The 14,871-nt window shown below is 34.0% G+C and overlaps 1 protein-coding gene across 1 annotated transcript; it reads left to right on the top strand.

Moving 5' to 3' along the window:
• Window positions 1,986–12,302, top strand: LOC109718405 (WRKY transcription factor SUSIBA2-like). The gene is made up of 6 exons (XM_020244638.1): window positions 1,986–2,355; window positions 3,643–3,834; window positions 6,000–6,513; window positions 9,161–9,326; window positions 9,405–9,563; window positions 11,413–12,302. The coding sequence occupies exons 1-6, from the start codon at window positions 2,056–2,058 to the stop codon at window positions 11,909–11,911; spliced, it is 1,830 nt and encodes a 609-aa protein (XP_020100227.1). The 5' UTR covers window positions 1,986–2,055; the 3' UTR covers window positions 11,912–12,302.

Here is a 14,871-nt window from a genome sequence, read left to right as displayed (position 1 = left end):
GCGGGAGGCGGGGCGGGGTTCCCATCCCCAGATCTGCCCCGAAGACATAAGTAAATTTTATATGCAGAAATTTTATATACAAGGATAACATCTAATGAGTAAATTGCTCATTACATGATTTGCTAGTCGGGGTGGATCTGGGGGCCAGCCTCCCGTCCCGACTAGTAAAATCCCGCCCCACCTTCCACCTCGAATCTGTGACGGATTAAAAAATACATCTCATAATCCGCTCCGTCTTGTAACGAAGAATCGTATAAATACATTTCGTATATTGCACTCCAAAATCTTACGTTCGATTCCTGAAATTAAACGTCAATTTCATCGAATATAATTTTATGATATTCTAAAAAATTTAGTTACAAAATTATTAAATTTTAGATACTGTTTTTATGAATCGTACAATCATTTTTTCCTAGGAGCAATATCGAATTACTTAATACCCAATAATATATTTTATAATTTTGTATATAAGCACTTTAATTTCTTTTGCGTTGTAATTCTACAAATTAAACAACACGTTAATATGAAAAAGCAATTCTTTAATAGGAAGGCAAACAGGATAATTTTGCCAAATAGTTTAATCTTTTATTTATACATTATCTCTGCTTACTGCTTAGTTGACGGCGAGTTGGGACAGAATTAAACTTTTGACATATTCAAAGAAAAAAAAAAAAGTAATTTTTCATCTTTTACTTTATTTTCTTACGAGCCGTTTGATTTCTCAAAAAAAAAAATTTTTTTTCGAGAAAAATTTTTCCAGGCAATATTTGTTTTTTCAATTTTCTGTCTTTAATTTAATAAAAAACTTATTTCTAAATTTGATGAAAAACTAGTATTTTTATTTTTCTAAAAAAATTTAAAAATAAAAATATTAATTTTTATTAATATAAAAAAATTAGCCGAAATACTGAAAAAGGAATTTTTTCTAAAATATTTTTTCAAATTTTTTGGGCAAATCGAATACTCCATTAATAAATCAGGACGAATTTAAAATATTTTTTTTTATTTTTTATTTTTATTTAATTGATAATTTAAAACGGATCAAAGCGAAAACTCTACCGATCCAAATCCATTTGCGTGTGGCTTTAGTTCTCTACTCCTCCAGTCCATGAACCGCGTGCGCCCATTGGCTACAGCCCTATCGGAACGGGACAAGTAGGGGCATTATCGTCATTTCACAAATCCCACCGGTTTCGTGCTCGCTTCGACTTGGAGGGGTATTATCGTCATTTAACAACCGCCACCATTACAGAGCGCTCCCGACTCCCGAGTCAACTGTGTCACGGAGCCACGGAGATCGATTTCGGTGTAACGGCGACAACGCAGTGTGACGTGTCATTGTGGGTCCCACATGTCATAGAACAAAGGAGGAAAATAAGGTAATAAAATGCAAGGAGACCCCTCAACGATTTTTGTATAAGATTCTTTCAGCTTCTAAAATTCCCGTAATTAAGTGATTTTAGACAACAATATTAAACTTTTTTTTAAAAAAAATATTAATTAATAATTTTATTAAATTCAATAAAGTTTTATTATTTTTAAATAAATAAAATTATAAGTTGCCAAAAAAAAAAAGTTGAGGGTCGATTTCAAAGACAGCTGTAGTTAGAAGGTCTCCGTACATTTTTATGAAAAGGGATCTCCGTACATTTGTTAATAAAGAATTAAAAGGTTGCACTAAAGAATTTTGAACGGCCAGATTTTATCAGGAATATTGGGGGAACATGGTTCACCAGGTCATTTGTGAACCAGTATTTAAAGTTCGTCCTCCCCTAAGGACGATATGGTTGGGAACTGGAACGGTCTACAGATGACGTGGTGAACTCGGTTCATCGTTAAATTTCGAGATGTGGTTACTGACCAAAGGAACCAAAACACACTACCTAAATAGTGAAATTCCCAAAGTACCCCCATCTTACGATCTCCCAAAACCGAAACCCACCTGCTCCCCTCTTCTTCTTCTTCCTCCTATAACATCTCTCTTCGCCGCCTCTGCTCCACTCTCCACACACTCTATCTCTCTCTCTCTCTCGATCTCGATCTCGAGATCCAGTAATGGAGGAATCTCCGGCGAACGCCGGCGATCTCGCCTGCGGGGGGCGGGAGGGAGCTACGCCGGCGCCGGAGCTCGGATCGGAGGGTCTCGCCGCTGGAGGCGGCGGCAGCGGATCGGTGGGGGAGGGGGCGGCGGTGCATCCTAGGGTTTCATCGCTTGCGGCGGCGAGCGCGGCGAGGTACAAGGCGATGTCCCCGGGCCGCCTCCCCATCGCCACGCGGGCGCCGTGCCTCACCATCCCCCAAGGGTTCAGCCCCTCCGCCCTCCTCGAATCCCCCGTCCTCCTAACCAACATCAAGGCACGAGATCTGACCCCGTTCTCTCGTTCTCGATCTCTCTTTCGCCCTTTTTTACCCCTTAATTTTGATGCTAAATTTGATCTGTTTCATCACTTCTCTTTTTTTCCGATCAAGTTACAGTATGGTTTGTCTTAAATCATGCTATTTTAGGGCTATTTTTATCAGTATAATCATACTGAGGATCTGCGTCCCCTAAAATGACACTTCAAGTGTACAACTTCGCGATGCCATAATTAAATTAGTGAGATGTTTCATTAACTTTACGTTGCCTAATAATTCCTGTTGTAATATGTGAATTTGTTTTGTCCGTGTAAAATTATGTAAGATTGTTGAGCTGTTCTCAAAATTTCCTGTGAGGGGACGAAGTGGAGGAGAGCAATAAAAGACAAAAAAGTTGGTGGAAGTGCATTAAGATGTGGCTTGAACTCTGATGCTCGCTTTATTCTCTTCTGTTCCTACCTTTATGCGGGTGTATGTCATGCGAAATTCTAAACAAAACATGTTCTTTGTTTATTGGCTTGGGTTGGGAATCTTTCTCCTAGACACACACCGCCTTTTTTGTCCCCCCTCTTATGATAGAGATGTCCCTCCATAGCCCACCTTTTTGTTAGTGATCTGCTTATTTTATATGTTTGATCTCATTTTGCTTGGGAATCTGTTTTGATTATGATTGTAGACTCACCAAGTTATATACTTATTCTCTATTATTTGTGTTTTTGAGATTGTATATTGAATAAGACATGTAGCTTTGGTGGGGCAGTTTATGAGGAAGTTTGGTATATGAAAAAGGAAGACGGCGAAGAGGAAAATGGTGCTTAAGAGGAGAGACTTGGTAATATTATCAAGGAATTTGATTTAGGGGCATTACTCTAAGTGTTATTTTACTGATCGATTTACCAATTTTCTAAGTGTCAGTATGGTTTCGAAGGCCTCTAAAGAGAATGATTTTTGTTGCTTCTGCTACATTACCCTAATGGCTATTTTGTTAATTGATCTCCTGTTTAATGAATTTCAGTATGTTGTCAAGGGCCTGAAAAGAATAACTTTTCTTGCTTCGGTTAGCAAAAAAGCAATCTATAATACAGTTGTGTGGTATTTTTGCTTTGTGCCAAGCCAGTCCCATCTAAGGTTTTGCTCACATGCGATATATTATCGTACTTCAATCATTTAGATATATGGTAAAGGCAGCAGGCATGGGTCATAGAAGGTTCCAAAATTTTTCTTACTTTTCTTGAGGAGTACATTACAGATCTTGCAATTTACCTGCTTGTTGTGTTTTTTTGACAGGCTGAGCCCTCCCCAACTACTGGAACCTTGAACATATCTTATATGATGAATAGATCTGTTCATTCGAGCAAACTATCTTCTCCAAGGGAGACTTCTAATAGTGTATACAGTGATAAGAGTTCAGGAGATTTTGAATTTAAGCTTCATGCCGGATCCTCTTTGCACTCAGCAGTGCCTTCATTGCTACCTCAAGTAACTTTCTTTCTTCTATAGTTTCTAAAGTTGTTGATATATTTTGGTAAATTTTCTAGTTAGAACTTCTTTGATGTCATTATGTAGTTGTCCATTTGGAATCTATGGATATTATTATTTAGGCTAAAGCAAATAGCGGTTACTGGACTAAGCATGTATTCTCAGAATCCATTCAATAATTTGTGTTTGCCCTGTTTCTTAACCTTGAATAGCTGGAGTACGTTTATCTAGCCCACTAGTACGAAGTCAGTGTCTGTGTTAGCATATCTTAGCTAGAAGAAATCTTTGCCTGCAAAACGCGTTGCTGCTCACTGCTTTAGTCTGAGTATAACCTAAGGCACCAGATTATCTGAAGGGTAAAACTTGCTTACTTGCAGTGGTAACAACAAGTAGGTATGTCTCATTGTCTTGCGTGTAATTTGTAACCCGTGACCAACATCTTTTATAGTTTTAAAATCATACTCCGCTTTTAATGGGATTTATTCAAGAAACTTAACCTTTCAGCCTTTGTCAACTGTAGTTCTTTCTTCTCTTTTTGACTATTGTTGACACTACATTTTCTACAAAAGCTATTCTTTCTTCTCTTTTGACTATTGTTTCTGCTACGTACTCTAAAATACCTATTTTTGTCATTTGCACCACATACCTCTCAATTGTTACCTCCACAGCTGCCATTGCCATGCCACAATATAGGTACTTTATAGGACTCCGCCAAGCTGTTGGTGTGCTTGGATACATTTCTGCAATGTTTGGATAATCTGCTATGGTATCACATTTGGCATCTATTTGGTTTGCTTTGCCTTCTTGGCGGTTTATTCACGATGCGTATTTCTGTTTCATGGACCTAGCTTTTCTGTATGCACAGCTACAATTGAGGAGTTGAACTATCTATACTATCTATTACTCTTCTATAAATGGACCTCTTTCATAAATGGACTTCTAATTCTATGTCCTGTTTGTAAAGGAAGGAATAAGTAGTTTGATTACTTTATTGTGAGTAACATTTTCCATCTTATTAATCTTCAAAAGAAACAGTTGTTTTTTAATTTTCATGTTTTTCTTTCATCCTTTACACTCCAAGGGCTTCTTTTAGAGTAAGACGGATCTATCATCTGCCTTCTCTCATTCCTTTCTTGCTTCCTTTCCATAACTGTTCTTGAATTTTGCAACTTAACTAACAGAAACATTTTGACACTGTTGGGATCTCTGACCTAAACTTGGCTGTTTCTGATTGGTGATCTTCCCAAAATCAAGAATTCGAGAAAATAGGAAATCAAATTATATTTTGGAATTAGTTGAGAATATGTTGTTATTGAATGAAAGATGCTAGTTACTAGTATTTCATTCCCCCTCCCCCTAAAATATAAGGAAGGAAATTTGATAAATTAATCATAAAATTTATACTACAATGGAAATTAATGCATTGACAAGTTAACAAAATATTACGAGAGTAACGTAGCTATCCAATGATATATTGTCTTACATGTAGAATTTAGATTAGTCTATGCTTGTTTAAAATATAATTGAACTAGTATCATTGAAGACAAATTTAAAATAAGCAGATTTTGATGGAAAAAAATTATGTCAAGTAATTATTAGGTGTAGTAAATCTTTGCTTCCTTTGCATGGTTAGATACAGACAAGTTCATGAATAAGGTTGCATGGACATTTACCTTTGGGATTTGAAATTTGGGTGTGAAAATCTTTGTCAATAACAAAAAGTTGATATCGACGAATAAATATATTCAAATTTGAAGCTATATTCTGGATTTGATCTAGATTTTGCAGTGGGATTTACTATGACATGAAGAATTCTCCTATATGGTTCTGTGCCTTCAAAATAATTTAAACAGCCTACTTATCCCCTTTTTTCCATAATAGGAAAGAGTTGTCAAAGAAGACACCTCATTAATTTCCATGTGTGTGCACAGTAGACAGCCAATTATAAAGAAAAAGAATAGTTTTTGCCAAAAGAAACTAGACAAAATCTATTATCTTTCTTCTAAACTAACCAAAACTGGTTGGCAAGTTTGTTGTGGATCTGCGTTCTAGTCGGTACAAGAACTGATGTGAAACAGATTGGTTCTTTTTGCCGAAACTACCATGAGTAGTTGAGTACGGCATTAATGGTGTCTTTGTCTTATGTTTTTGTTCCTTCATTGCAGGATTCTGCTGATGGTAAGTTAGAAGAGTGCGAGGCTTCTGTACAGATTCAAAGTCAAGTTCAGAATCATAAATCTGCCCCAGTAATTCCTCAAACTGCATTAACCCAACCTATTGAAAATATCACTTTAAAGGCTGGGGTGCACTCCGAAATAGCTTGTGATGAGCTACAGCAAATAGACAGTTCAGATAAGACCATGCAGGAACTACAGTCCAATCTGAGCGGATCTGCTCCATTGCCTGTACTTGAAAAGTCTGCAGAGGATGGCTATAACTGGCGCAAATACGGGCAGAAACATGTTAAAGGAAGTGAAAACCCTAGGAGTTATTACAAATGCACACATCCTAATTGCAATGTAAGAAAGCAGTTGGAACGATCCCATGATGGGCAGATCACTGAAATCATCTATAAAGGCAAACATGATCATCCTAAACCCCAGCCTAACCGCCGGTCGGCAGTGGGTGTTCTCTCTAGCCAAGGAGAAGAAAAAGCTGACAGTCTCGTGAATGCTGAAGGTCAGAAATTATCATAGGCTTTTTCTATGACAGATTAATCATTTCCTTTTGACGCATTATGGTTTGTTTATGGGAATATTTGTTCCTGCAAGATTTTCTATTTGCATATGTATCTCTGCAAATCCGAGTTTTCATATATACCTTTCAAAAGTTGATTTTTGAACATATATATATATATATATATATATATGTGTATATATATATAGGCTAGAGCTACTATCCTATTAATAGAATGAGTAGCATTGTCTATTAATTGTTTTTGTATGATCGAGATTCCCGAATCGATGATCGAGGGGCTTGAAGTTGATCTAGAGATTTGAAATATCTAGAAATTAAATTTTCATAAATTTTAAAAATTATTTACATGTGATCAAGTGTCGTAAATGACAAATTTTTGACGGCTTATATGAGCGTTGCTTGTTTAACGGTTGTAGAGCATCAATTGCTTAAATTTTTGATAGAAAATTCTTTATACTACTTAGATAATGTTTGATAACTCTGATTATGAATGAGAAAGTCTAACCTCTATTTTAAGAAGTTATTCATTTATGACCGTTCATTTTTTAACTCTTAAGATGAACTTGATAATGATTTTTAAATATTACAAAATTTGTTTCTAAACATTTCTAATTGTGTAGATCAATTTTAACGGTGCCATTATCAATTGAAGTTCGATCAATCAAAACGACTTGATAGGACAATGGCTCCAATCCTATTATAGGATAGTAGCTGACTCTATATATATAATATATATATACTTTTTGAAATATATATATATATATATATATGATATAGTATATATGTATATATATATATATATGATAATGTGTATATATTGTATATATGTATATATATATGTATATATGTATTATATATATATATGTATTATATATATGTATATATGTATATTATATTGTTTATATATATATGTATATATGTATAATATTATATGTATAGTATGTATATATATATGTATAATATATATTATATGATATACTATGTATATATTATATTATATGTTATATATGATAATTATATATGTTTGTATATATCTATGTTATTATGTATAATATATGTATATATGTATAACAATATATGTATATATTATACATATATATTATATATATATATGTATATATATAATATATATATATACTATATATATAATGGATATATATATATATGCGTGCATTTGCTAACGAAAATTCTCTTTTAAAAACTCATTTCCTAATAAGAAACTAACTTCCCCTAAGAATTTGATGATCAACCCCTAACTCACAAAAAGGTTTTTTGGTGATACATTTAGATTTTATTGGGGTATATATATGTCAAATCCTGTAATGTTTTTGGGGCTTGTATGTTAATATCTATGCGTCACTGACAGAGTCTAGGCTGAGACCCATTTAAGCAAAGGAAAAAAAAAAAAACTTTTATGAAAATTTTTAGAGTCCGGCTACTATACTCTTATGAGTACTATCACTCTCGTACTCGTAAGTTATTTTCGATGATAGAGTTTCCGAATCGATGATCCACACCGTTAAACATTATTTAGAGCATTTAAAATGTTTAGAAATCAAATTTTATAATTTTTCGACATTATCTACCTTATGATCAAAAGGTCACAAAATTGACAATTTTTAATGGCCGGTATGAGATTTTGCTAGTTTAACGGTGTAAAAGAATCGAAATCGGTTGAATTTTTGATAGAAAATTCTATTCACTACATAGATAAAGATCAATAACTCCGATCTTAAATTGAAGGATCTGATCATCCATTTTTAAGACGTCGTTCGATTTTGACCGTTCATTTTATACCCGCTTGATGAACTTTATTATGATTTCGAAAAATTATGAAATTTATTTTCTAGAAGTTTTAAATATTCTAGATCATATTTAACGGAGTGGATCGTCAATTCGGAAGTTCCATCATTGAAAACAACTTATGAGTATGAAGGGTTCTATACTCAAAAGAGTATAGTAGCCCTAGCCAAATTTTAAAAAATCACCTACCCTCTTCTCAGTTCTTTCAAAAGTACTCTCACTCTCTCTCTCTTTTTCTCTCTCTCTCTCTTCCTAGGGTTATAATTTTTTTTTTTTGAATGAGGGTTATTTTTCTTTTTTTACATTATGATTTTTTGTTTTGAATTAGGTTTTTTTAAATTAGGTTTATATATATATATATTTTTTATCTTAATTTAATATGAAACCTTAATTTTTTTAATTGCTTTCTTGAAATTAATTTTATCTAATACTATATTTTATTAAAAATAGTATGTTTTATTAGTCGTATACTTGCCGTGACCGTTTTGCTCATTTTTTTTGGTGCTATCAAGTTGCTTTGTTCGAGTCGTGTCATGTCCCTTGTCCGTATACATGACGCATAGGTTAATATACCCCTTCAACATCTAAATTTTCATATATATCCCTTGAAAATGTAATTCGTACAAAAATACCGTTTTTGGTTTTATATTAATTGAAATTTGTTTGAAAGGAAACATTGTTGTAGGTACGATGGTAGCATGTAAATCAAGTATTTGAAAGCATATACAAAATTATGAGTTTACAAGGGTATATATGTAAATAGATGATTTTACAGGGGTGGGTATGTAAATCTTTTCTCATTTTTCATAACAAGTGCTATCTGCAGATAAGTCGTCGAATGCTCTCGACCACCTTTGTAATCATGTCAACCCTATTGTTACTCCTGAGCTATCTCCTGCCTCAGCCAGTGAGGATGAAGTTGATGTTGGCTGTGGACAGTCCAACACCATTGATGAAGTTGCTGATGATGATGATCCAGAGTCAAAACGCAGGTCTTGATTTTCAGTCCAAGAATTCTTTTCCTAACAAAATTTAGATCAGGTGCTAATTCATAATATATCTTTAAATAGGAAAATGGATATAACAACTATCGATGCTGCCACAATTGGTAAACCTAACCGTGAACCACGTGTGGTTGTGCAAACTGTGAGTGAAGTCGATATCTTGGACGATGGGTACCGATGGCGCAAATATGGGCAGAAAGTTGTGAAAGGAAATCCTAATCCAAGGTGTGTGTCTTTTTCGCCAATATCTTCTTGCTGTTCAATATTTGTTTCTTTTATGGGAAAACTTCAAATACCTCCCTTGTGGTTTCACTTTTTCTCACTTTAGTACCCTGTGGTTTAAAGTGTATCAAGTTAGTACCCTGAGGTTTTGTACTTTTTCACTTTAGTATCCTGTGGTTTTGCACTTTTTCACTTTAGTATCCTGTGGTTTAAAGTGTATCAAGTTAGTACCTTATGGTTTCGCATTTTCTCACTTTAGTACCCTGTGGTTTCGCACTTTCTCACTTTAGTACCCTGTGGTTTAAAGTATATCAAGTTAGTACCCTGTGGTTTCGCACTTTCTCACTTTAGTACCCTGTGGTTTAAAAACTACAGGGTACTAACTTGATGCAAAAATAAAACCACAGGGTACTAATTTGATATAAAAATAAAACCACATAGTATTAACTTGATACACTTTAAACCACAGGGTACTAATTGATACACTTTAAACCACAGGGTACTAAAGTGAGAAAGTGCGAAACCACAGGGTACTAACTTGATACATTTTAAACCACAGGGTAGTAAAATGAAAAAGTGCGAAACCACAGGGGGGTTTTTTGAAGTTTTCCCTTCTTTTATTTAGCAAAACAATAATTGGCCTATTGCTTTTTATTTTTAATTTTAATTATGAAGTTTTAAACATGATTTCCTTGTTGGAAATAGAAAACCACTATAGTAATATGATGTGCCGTTCGCATTTATTCAAAATTTGCCCGACTAGCTTTTATCGTAAACCTGGCTTGTAAAGTGGGTAGATGATTATTACTTTCTAGATGAAAGAACAAAGTTCAGATATCTTACTGGGAACTTGAATGTTGGAACTAGATAATTACAATTATCTTGCTACGCCAAATTGTTTATGAAGCCAAAACCCTAACCCAACCAAATTGGAGCTTTTGCTTTTGGGGCCAGAAGTTCATTTTAGGCATGAAAATGTGCTGATATTCAACAGCTATTTCTTCATGGAGGGGACTTAACCACTGAAATTTGTATATCTTTTGTTCCTCAAGTCTGTATATCACGCCTCCTAGTGAATGCCTTCCTGATTGTTCTGCTTAGTATGTTGGAACCCGGAGATTCACGTTCAAAATTCTACGAATTTGTTTAGTTGACCCATAAAATCGACTATTTCAGTTCGGTTATTTGGACTCAAGCCTTTGGACCTGAAAAATTGCTAGAAATGTTAGCCTCAAAGCATTCCTCACACTCTGCAACACTAGATGCTTATACATGTGATGGGAATACTGTTTATTTCCTCGAATCTTTGACATCTCTGATGAAATCATTGGTAGAATCTAGAGATCTAACTGTAGAGCTGGAAGCCTGAATCTCTCATTTGTTGCTCACTTGCTTTTCTTGTATAGCACTATATTCCTACCTCATTGAATAAGACAGGAGTACCAAATCACAAATAATAGAAACTCAAACGAGTTATTTATGGATTGGCAAATAGATCAACTCAAGATCCACAGTATAGATTACGGACTATGGGATAACATGCCAGACTCACTGCTGGAGCATTGGCTGCTATTTATATAACTTATTTCCTAAGTTATCTATGTTGATAGTTGATTGAAAAAGATAGTAGCCTGGTTCATATTTTTCTGGCATTTCCTCCAATTTTATAACCGAAGACTTTGAACTTGTTCTCTGTATTCATACTAGAATTCATGGTTTTTGTCCTGTATTTCTCTTATTTGAGCAAAAGTGAAAGGACACTGCCCTAATTCCACTTGATTCGTGTAATCTGTTAGCGATTCAAAATTTGTAGTTTTAATTACCTTTTTTCCTATAATTTTCTGGATTGCAGGAGTTATTACAAATGTACGAATATAGGATGCCCTGTCAGGAAACATGTTGAGAGGGCGTCGCACGATCCAAAGGCAGTAATCACCACATATGAGGGCAAGCACAACCACGACGTACCCGCTGCAAGGAACGCCAGCCATGAGATCTCCGCCCCGATTCCGATGGTGACAAACAGTTCAAACCTTATCAGCAACCGTATGCCTGCTGCTCTCTCTTCTATATTAAGCATAGGAAACCCTAGGGTTACCTCCCATCAGTACACCCAACTAGCGGGGAGTGACACAGTCAGCCTCGACCTTGGTGTTGGTATAAACCCTAACCATGGGAACGCAGGAAACGAGATACAATCCTTAGGATCAAACCAAATACAACATCATCAATCGACACTATATGGGTCTAGAGAAGACGACGGTGAGGGTTTCACCTTTAAAGCAACACCGATGAATCATTCGGCTAACATGTATTATACTAGCGCGGGGAATTTAGTGTTGGGTCCTTGAGTGAGATTATCCGAGGGTAATCTCTCTCTCTCTCTCTCTCTCTCTCTCTGTATAACTGCTTGCAACTTAAATATATCTTCTGATTGTTTAAGTTACAATAAAAACATGGGAAGTGATCTGGGCAACTTGTATAGTCTTGTACTATATAATTATTGCAGTGCTTTATAGAGAGGCTGAGCTACACTATCCTGGAAATGTTCAATTTGGATCTTTTGCGTAGTATAGGAAGCTTGTTCTTGGTTCTCCTTTTTTTTTTTTTTTTATTAAAGCTGTCATTGAAGTTGCATTTACCTTGTAATCTTATGATCAATGTGTACATGTACAATATTTTTAGGGTTGAGAAACACTTCCCAAGGTTGGTGTAATGCTATGATCAATATAATTATATCTAGCATAGACTATCTAGCATAGACCTATATGGCTATATTCTTATGCGAGTTTCTTTTTAATAAAGTTTAGGTAAAAATTTACCCGGACCATTCAAATATAGTTGTTTTGCATTAAGTCCCTCTGCTATCTTTATTTTTTGGGTTTTTTTTTTTTTTATAAATTTAATTGAAGTACATCTATCAATATTTTTTTAGAAAAAAAGGTGTTTTTGCATAAAAATATTCATTGGTTTTGCATTATGCAAAATTAGGATTTGTTTATTTAATTGTGCAGTTTTAGCCTAGGTTTTTAAAAATCTGATCAAAATGTTCCTCTCTCATCTCCTTCGCTAGGGTGCTATTGTGATCCTCATTCTATCTTTCCTTTATCTCTTTTCTCCTCTTTCCTCTCCCTTCTCTTCCATCGTCGCCGTTGTCGTTGCAGATTCGAGATGTGAATGTGACAGCGACGATCTCGTCTCCTCCACTGTCATTGTTGTGGTTGCAGATGCGAATGCGATAGTGATAGCGATGATTCTTCTTCTTTCTTTCTTTCTCCGTAAAAAAAATAAAAACGTTTCAGTATTTAACTATATATTATATTACTTAATAAGCACAATAAATTATAAAACAAAAACATTTCAGTATTTAACTATATATTATATTACTTAATAAGCACAATAAATTATAAAACAAAAACATTTCAGTATTTAACTATATATTATATTACTTAATAAGCACAATAAATTATAAAACAAAAACATTTCAGTATTTAACTATATATTATATTACTTAATAAGCACAAAAAATTATAAAACAATGTAACATACAGCCAAACAGTACAATAAATTTTTGAATGTTACACTATTTGATCATGACAGTATCCATACAAATATATTAATTGATAGTTCTAAATGTATACGTGGCGGTTTTTCTTTTTTACGAATAAAAAAATTGTTCTTAGATTTTTTTCAAAAAATTTTCAGATATGGCTCATTTTTTCACGAATAAAAAAATAATATGATGCATACGTGGCAATCCCTTAGCTTGTTGGCTCCTTTCCAAGGGTGGACCAGCTTGGACCAGATCCTTTCTAAGAAAATCCTCTCTTTTCTAAGATATTCTTGGGATTTTTCAAGACAGCTCTCTCCTTCCCAAGAAAATTCTCACCAACTGACTCCCTCTTGCTCTCTCTCTCCTCCTCTCCCCTACTCTCTCTCTCTCTTTCCTTCGCCTCTCTATCTTAGCCCCCTCTCTCTCTTGCCGCCGCCCGGGGTCGGCAAGGGAGAGCGCAGCGGCGGCAGCAGCAGCCACGGAGGCTTCTCCTGTGCAGAAGATTTGGGATATATCACTGAAGAATCAGCTAATGAGATAAAGATGTTCCTCAGCGGAGGGCGGAACCTTATATTGAGAAGTTAACAATTTTTTTTTTGATGTATTATGTTTTTAATTTTTTTGAGAAGCCAATGATTTTTTCGAATGTGTTATATTTTTAAATTTACATTTCAAATTTTAAATTTTAAATATTATATATTATTTAATTAAAATTTTATTTATTTATAGTGAAGTGCGGGTTTTATACTAGTATATACAATTATTTTACAGTCCGTTATATTTATCAAATAGTGCAACAAATACTCAAATAGTATAATGTATTTATTTTCTTTAATGGAAACAGAATAAAAAATAAAAAAAAAACGAAGGAGCGTGGAGGCCGCGTGGGCCAGGATAAGATCATCGCCCTTGCGTCCACGTCCTGGATTTGCAACGTCCAAAGATTTAACTACTCAATTTTTATTTTTTTTAAATTTAGATTTTTTAGTGCAATAGTTTTTTCCTAAAATTTTATTCTAAAAATAAATCTTTTAAATTTTTATTTATAAATATGATCTTAAAAAAACGGTGAATGATTCACCGCTTTTAAAATGGAACCAATTTAAAAGCGGATTATTCACCGTTTCTTTTTTTTTTTCAGCTTTCTTATTAATTTTTACGATATTGAAAAGTGTAAATGCATCTACTACTTTATTCTTTCTAGTTCTAATAAAGGAAGTTATAATTATTTAGAGTCTATTTTATAGATTATTCTTTTTAAAAAAATTATTTTTATAATTATAAAAATTAATAGGATTATTTATAAAAAAAAATTCGATAAGTTAAGTACACCAAAAAAACAGAGCTATGTTCAGAGACCAACCTTTCTTCATTTCTTTCCATTTTAAAATACCCTCGCCGGCTTTACTGTTGTTTTTTTTTTAATCTTTTTTTAATCGATTGACCTCAGATGAAATTAAAATATCTATACTGAAAAAATAATATCACCTTTTGCTATAATATTATATAATTTTAAACTTTTAAGGGTCTTTTTTTAGCTTCTTGGGAAAAAATTTTAAAATGCAACGGGTATATTGATGATGTGACGTAACAAATCAATTAAATGTCTCCTTTTATAAATATATGTATTTCATCATGATTGTAAAAAAATATTTTTATTGTACTTTTGTTTGAAAAGAAAAAATATGATTAACTTATTATTGATGACCTGGTGCAGGTGTGACAGTGTAGAATTCCTCCTCCTTCTGACCATTACAT

This window comes from Ananas comosus, linkage group 12 (genome assembly GCF_001540865.1).
Source record: "Ananas comosus cultivar F153 linkage group 12, ASM154086v1, whole genome shotgun sequence".
Taxonomy (NCBI): domain Eukaryota; kingdom Viridiplantae; phylum Streptophyta; class Magnoliopsida; order Poales; family Bromeliaceae; genus Ananas; species Ananas comosus.
The sequence above is the reverse complement of the archived record's forward strand: the minus strand, read 5'-3'. Positions and strand labels throughout refer to the sequence as shown.